General features: G+C 33.6%; 1 protein-coding gene across 1 annotated transcript; it reads right to left on the reverse strand.

Annotated features, from left to right (window-relative positions):
• Positions 1-4,139: 4,139 nt before the first annotated feature.
• On the reverse strand, positions 4,140-5,814 carry LOC139092734 (uncharacterized). Its single transcript, XM_070643262.1, has 5 exons — positions 5,785-5,814; positions 5,594-5,719; positions 5,046-5,538; positions 4,793-4,981; positions 4,140-4,733 (listed from the first exon to the last, which is right to left on the reverse strand). The coding sequence occupies exons 2-5, from the start codon at positions 5,598-5,600 to the stop codon at positions 4,586-4,588; spliced, it is 837 nt and encodes a 278-aa protein (XP_070499363.1). The 5' UTR covers positions 5,601-5,719; positions 5,785-5,814; the 3' UTR covers positions 4,140-4,585.
• Between the last annotated feature and the right edge of the window lie 1,791 nt (positions 5,815-7,605).

Consider the following 7,605-nt stretch of genomic DNA (forward strand, 5'->3'; position numbering starts at 1 on the left):
TGGAAACCCAACGATATACCCGAGAAACCGGCTCCAGCTGCTCAGATCTATTCCTTAAAAACTTGTCAAATACTTCGAAAATTTACAAGGTCACCAAAATTTAACATCAACATGCGAAAATTAGCTCAAAAAGTGACACGCCTCTAAAATGCTTCAAAGTTTCCATTGCAAAAAATAAGGCAGAGAATTAAGTGAGCATAAAGATGAAGAAATGCTTAATGCTCCATGAGAATTTTTAATTATTACTGTTTCTAGTTACTGCATTAAATCCATTAAGTTGTTGTCGAAAAAAGCTGAATAATTAACATAATAATAAATATTGAACTTATGCACAGGTTGAAAAACAGCTTTAAGCACCTCGAGTATGCAAGTATGAAGCATATTGTGCAACAATAATTAAAGAAATCTGCAACAAAAACGAAAAAAAAGACGTAAATGCTTCACTATTGACCTTCACATCTGAATTATTTTTGTTGAATTTTAAACGATTTCCATTGAGCTGATAATTATTGCCAAATGGTCGATTTTGAAATTTTTTATAATTTTTCTTCATCTCTCCTCTTTATTCCATTCATCAATGCACTGTCGTTGATGTTGATTTTTTATATTTTCGGTTTGTTACATAATAAATACGAATTTTATTTATTTATGCATATATATTTATGTATATCTTATACAGAGTCGTTGTGCCTTTTAAAGCATAACTTTTGTTGATATAAAATACATAGTCAAGCTTGAATCTAGATCAGGGGTGAACAATCTGTATTGAGCGATACACTACAAGTGTGTCAACAACATTTTTCGGAAATGCGATGAATCATGTGCTGTGTGAGGTTTTAGTCGAGGCTAACCACCAAGGTATGCCGCAAAAAAGAAAGGTTGCCCACCACTGAACTAGATAACTCTTGAACCTGGAAGTATTTTAGTAAGAAATGTCAGCTAGACATTCAATCCTTTATGCATTTCGTTGCTTTATCTGTATATTTTGGTTTCAAAGATTGTTGATGACCTTACCAGAATAGCTCAAATCGGTTAAGCGGTCAAAAATCCGGTTCCAGACCGGCATGACTCGGACTTGGTTCCTGACTAAAAGAGATGCCAAAGTTACATCGGCCTTAAGCCGAACTTACTAGTTCTATTCGGTTTACCATTCTTAATCTGATTGTGGAGCTGCCACTCTTCAGGCAGGGTTGCTTTCTTTAGGCTTTCAATCAATATTTTCAATTTTGTTCAAACCCCAAAACAGAATTGTGTCCACAACGATGTTTTTAATCATAACAAAGGATACCACAAGAGGGTATACAATTGACATTTGGTCAGCTTTGACATCAGACTTTGGCTTCTAGAAGTTCATGTCAGCTTGGCGTGGACACATAGAATTTACACACATTTGGTGACTGAGCTAGCTGTACTCGTTTACTGCATCATTCCCGATCGGTACATATTGAAATGTCACCACGACGACGAGGTATACTTAGAATCAAGGGACAGTCACAAGACTACAAGACTGCACAATGATTTATTGACAAGTCCCACATATCTTCACCCAAATACATACAAAGCAAGCTCTTTTTTGACCATGACTTCCTAACAATCACCAAATTTATAAAAGTATTCAAATTTTTAACAATAAAACCAAATCGTCTGGCTGCATCTCTGAATTTTTTTACGTCACTATTTGACCCACCTTTTGCCTGACTTACCTACTCTCGAAATGATTTTGCAAACTTAACATTTTATCATCATCATATGATTGCATACATAAATGTACAATATAAACTAGCTTATGAGCTATGATTGTTATGATGAGAAGAGCAAACTTTCTTTTTTTTTGTGTCTTGCCTTCCCGCCATGCTTAAAAGTAAATGTTTTAATACATGATACACACAGAGAAAAAAGAAACAATAATAAAGTCAAGTAACAACAACAGAAGAGCTTTTTTGGCATTGAAATTCCATAGTAGCGGTTAAAAACAAAAAAGTGACCAACAAACGGCCAACATTAAATGCAATGTGTTGATTATGAAATTGTCAATAAGAAGCAATAAACCTATATACTGAATTGTTGTTGATATGAAATGAGTAACAATTTTATGTGTCTGACTTGGAGGTGTGTCTTGAACGCATTATTGCGTTGAAATTTAGTTTTGATACAGATGATTTTTTGGATTTGTTTGTTTTATGGCTTGACCAATTTGGGTTACGTCAAGTATGGCATAAGATAAAATTGCTTACACGCGCTGGTAAATTTATTTTGCATTTCTTGCTGATTATTTTTTTGAGTTGAGTTGAGCTTCTTTTATGCAAAAATGCATTTTTTATTGCGCAGTAATAGCTTACACGTCAATGGCGTTTTTGGTCAGATGTAACGTATTCTTGTACGCTATAAAGCACTAATTCTCAATCATTTCAAATGAATTGAATGTACAACTACTTCCAATTATTTTTGAATCCAAAACCTCAAAAAACGTGATTTATAGGTCAAAATGTGTGGACCAAATCAAAATTCACTTATTCTTTCGCAGTGCAGGCGTGTTCATGGCTTTGTACGTTAATCGTGTTCTACATCATTCTCTTTTGTGCTGATACAGCAGTTGAGGCGTCAACTTCTTGGTGATTTATGATAATGTTGGATTGTATCGTTGATTTAACGTTCATTTGAGATTTGAATAATATTTATTGTACATAGTTGAAACCCCTTTTTCATTCAAAAGCTCAGTCTGGATTTGAACTTCGAAGAATAAACATCAATATGAAAATTTTTATACAATCTGTAAGGAAGTCGTTTTGATTAAACTACATTTTGACAATTGCAAACATAATAGATACATCAATGCAGTATTCATCATTGAATTGTGCAAAACTATCAACATATTTTTGTGATTAAAATGACATTAAAAACTCATACATTGGAAAATTTAAGTAAACATGGCAAAATTGACTAAATGGACACAATCTGTAATTCCTTAAATAATCATAAATTTTAACAAGCACAATTTTTTGAGGTTATTAACAATTTTGTCAAAATAAAAATTTTATTTCCTTTAAAAAAATATATTTCTAATAACAATGAATATATAACATATGACGTAGAGTTCTTAACAAGTGACGTGATCTAAACAAGCGTTTGATACAGAAACTAACATTCCAGATACGAATTTTCAATAACTAGATTAAAGCATACTGGATGTTTTCTGGATGTTAATTTTAATGTCTTGGTAAGCTGACAATTATGTCTGCTGGATATTCTCCTACTGGCCTTTCTAAAAGACGTTGAGCAATTTCATCCAAAAGTGGATAATTAGGGAAGATTGGCATCATTGATTCTGGTCCGTCCATGTCTGGTTCATATTCATCATCTGCTGGTTTTGGTACCTCATCACAAGTATTATCACAGCTGTAAATAATCATCAATATTGGATATCCAAGCATTCTATAATAAATAACATTCAAACTCACCAGCATGGATTACAAACTGGAGGGCACATCCATACAACTGGACATGTTGGCATACAAGAGCAACTGTTACAGCCCATACCCATACCCATACCCATCATCATTGGATTTCCCATCATCATAGGGTTCATCATCATCGGATTTCCCATCATCATTGGATTTCCCATCATCATTGGGTTCATCATCATTGGGTCCATCATCATTGGATTCATCATCATCGGGTTCATCATCATTGGATTCATAAATTGAGCTGACTGGACATCCGTTTCTCCATTTTCAACAGCTGGTGCAGCGAAGACGGCACTGATGAGTAAAGCGGCTAGAAGAACTGGAAATAAAGTTCATTATTAGCACTATTTATTTGATTTTAATAAGTTATTACTTACATTGCTTCATTTTGGTCTGATTCCTCTTAAAACTTACATAGTTTCATAAACAGACCTTCCTTTTATACCCAAAAGTCATGTTGATAAAAACTATCACTAAAATTACACGAAATGTGACATGCGGTCTTATCAGAACTTGATACATTTTAGTTTTTCTAGGCATCTGACAAGTGACCTGATAAGGGATCATGTACTAATTATGTCCAACATTCTAAACTGTGTTAAAACAAAGAAGCAACTTCCTTAAATATCTTTAATAGACATCATTAAGGAACAACCCCCAAAATAGGAACAAATGTTATCTTGTCACTGAATAGTTTTCTTTATTGTCTTAAATTAAGTAAATTAAGCACATACGGTGGGTATTTCTTGATGTTCCAATTATCTCCTAATAGCACGGACATGTTTTTGGACATGGTGGACAATCTTGCCATGGTGGACATGGTGCACAAATACATTGACAATTGTTATTGTTGCTTCCATTATTGTTAGTATTTACGTTATTTCTTGGTGGATTGTACCTTGGTGGACTATTCCTTACTGGAGCTACTGTAGTCGTAGTAGTTACTGGTGCTGATGTTTGACATCCATTATTGCAATTGCATGGTGAGCATGGCATCCACCAGATTGGTCCGCATGGTGAGCAAGGTTGGCATGGGATGCAGTTGTTTGGAGGGGTTCTAAATTATCAAATAAATTTCAAATTTTGAAAAACCGTTAATTTGGGACACAATTTGTAAGTACTTACTGAGTGATTTCCTGAGTTACAGTCGTTAAAAGTGTTGTAGTCGTGGTTGGTGCAACTGTTGTTGTTGTTGTTGTAGTTGTTGCAGGTGTGTTATTATCTGGAGGATTTGTCTGGCATGGGCAAGAGCATGGATTGCATGGGAACCTATAAAAGAAGCAATCATTACTTTTACGTGTCAAATTTTGAGGTTATAAATCACTTACCATGGAAGGCATGGTTGGCAAATTCTAACACATGGGCAGGAACTTGAAGGTGGGAGAGTTGTTGTCTCTAATTCTTGAGGGATTGTAGGTAAAGTAGCCAATGTTGTTGTGGTTGTTGTTGGTGCTACAGTTGTTGTTGTTGTTGTTTCTTCTGGGCAAATTGGACATGGAACGCAAGGTGTGCAGCTCCTGTTATAGTAAAATTATATCTTGAATTAGAGTATTCCTCTGAAGTATGCATATGATTACTTACCACCATAAACAAGGCATTCCACAAGTGCTTGTACATCCACAAGCGTTAGTCTTAGCAACTCCTTGATATTGACCTGGATATCCTGGATATGAATTGAAACTTGGCATCATCATGTTTGGATAGTTCATTCCCATATTCATTCCACTCATGCCTGGATACATTCCCATATTCATTCCTGGATAATTCATATAATCCATTGATGGATATTGTCCTTGCATCATCATTTGTTCTGGAGAGTATTGTCCTTGCATCATCATTTGGTCAAATGGAGAATATTGTCCCATTGACATCATTGGGTCATTTGGATATCCTCCAAAGTCTCTGTTCATTGTTAAGCCCAACATTTCACGTTCACTTGGCGATAAATTCATTAAATTTTGGTAATAATTGTTGTAATTTTGTGCTGCTTCAATATCAATTGTGTCATCTTCTTGTGATGATGGGATGGTTTTTCCGAAAGTTAAAGCAACAATGCTTAATAATATTATTGTGCCTGATAATGAGACTTAATTTAGTGACTTTAATTAGTTAAAATTTGAGATTCTTACTTTTCATTGTTCCTTGTTATTCTTTATTGATTCCTTGTTTATTCAGTTCCACGATTTATTTCACAATAATAAAATGTCATTGAAGTACCATTCTTTTATACAATAAATGACGATTCCATTACTCATCTAAAACCCGGAATATGTAATTGCAATTGTTATCAAAATCAATTTGACGATGTTTGTCCATTTACCTCTTTTCAAGATAACAGTGTTATTCGAACTATTTTGAGAGATGGCACTATTATCATGCAGATAAGCATTAGATACATTCTGTTTCTAAGGAAGAACATCTCTAAATGCTTTAATTTGTGATTTTTATGCGAAAATTTCAATTTGTTTACAAAATTCCTCAAAAACTTCCCCTCGTCAAAAATTTGAATTTTAATTTGTCGTTATTTTTCAAAAAAATTTTGACCGTTATTTTGAGTAAAATCGTTTCTTTTGAACTTGAACTTCTTGAGTCACGCAAGATTTCATCAGTGTGCCGCAGCACTCAGTTTGGACAACACTGTAGTATAGCATCATTTAGTGTCAGACAGAGATAAGAATTTATAGGGAAGTACTTCCGACGCAATGTTTCTTATCATTTTAACTTCCCCGTTTTGCGTGTAAGATATTGATTTTTTTGGGTCGAGTCATAATTTTTCGTACAAAATGTTAGTCGTCTTCAAGCTTTGATCTTTGTCTGTTAGATATTACAGCCGACAAAAATAAGACCACAGACACTCAATTATTTATGAAGAAATTGCAACATTTTTATTGATTTTTCGGAATCTCAGCAGTCCGGAATGAAAATTATAATATCAGCAAAGCATGTCATAATAAGTACAAATTAACTCAAGTGCATTTAAGCAACAGAATATCAACAAAAGGTGAAGAAAGAAAAGAAGCTTTTCGTGCATTTATGCAATCAAGAGGAACGTCCTTTCCAACAAACTTGTTGTTTGTTGCATTTTCAAGTTTGACCAATGTTAAAGCACAAAGAAGAAGTAAGTAATAAAAGAGAGAATGAGATACTTTTTATTGCGTGTATATGCATATAGGTATGAAAATATTTTACATAAACATTTATTTTTTATTATTTTTTTGTGGGAGGGTTACAGCACAAAATGCATGGCATGCACTTTACAGTAAACTTGAACTGGCATACTTATTATCGATACGATGGTTAAATCTCATGGTCACATTATGTATTAAGTGCGTGTTTCTTTTTTCGGATCAAATTTTATCGGTTGGAGAATTATCGCACATTGAGTAACTTATGTAGAGTAAAGCTTATTAACTGGTGGTGTTGGCGGCCATTTGAAGATTTATTTTTGTTTCATTAACGATATAATTGTGTAAAACATCCAGCACAAAACAAAGTAATTAACATAATAATTGTTACTATTGCTTAACTTAATTCCTGCTTCTCTAATTTCATTACTTCCTATAGAGCTTCTAGAAGGAAGCAAGTGTTCAACCTATAAATAGAGATGTCAGCTGTGTGCTTATAAAGATTACAATCTATACCAGAAAGTTCTGAAAATATTTTTATCGCAACTTCCTGAGCTTTATTAAAAAGGAGCAGTTACTGCTATTTTGTCTGTTTGCAACATTGAGTGGTCGCGTAACTTGTTAGACTTAATTATAATAATGTCAAGATTAAGACAGTTGAGGTCTCTTACTTACTTACTTACTTCGATGGCCGTACAGATCAACTGTGATCCATGGCCTCCCTCAGATGTCAGTTGAGATCACACAAGGAAAAGTTATGTCCAAAAATGATTTGTTTACATTTTTAGTTTCAATTGAATTTCCTTAATTATCGTTTGATTTGAAGTTTTCCGGATGTTTACTTGATTTTGAAAAGTAAAAAGATATAAATCAGCCAATTAGCAATAAATAAACACATTAATTAGATCTGCTTACTTAATTTTTTTAAAGATTAGAATAAATTGATAAACAAACACGCGAATTTTTAACATAATTTAATTAAAGTAACTGAATTTAAGAGTAAACATTTACATTAT

This window comes from Chironomus tepperi, unplaced genomic scaffold (assembly GCF_022539635.2).
Source record: "Chironomus tepperi strain 1889 unplaced genomic scaffold, CSIRO-AGI_Ctep_v1 contig_309, whole genome shotgun sequence".
NCBI classification, from domain to species: domain Eukaryota; kingdom Metazoa; phylum Arthropoda; class Insecta; order Diptera; family Chironomidae; genus Chironomus; species Chironomus tepperi.

Excerpts from the sequence above, each read along its gene's own strand:
- LOC139092734 (XM_070643262.1), bottom strand. Across the intron at positions 4,982-5,045 it reads GGAATGCCTTGTTTATGGTG|GAGCTGCACACCTTGCGTTC; the intron begins GTAAGTAATCAT and ends TTACTATAACAG. Across the intron at positions 4,734-4,792 it reads TGCCAACCATGCCTTCCATG|GTTCCCATGCAATCCATGCT; the intron begins GTAAGTGATTTA and ends CTTCTTTTATAG.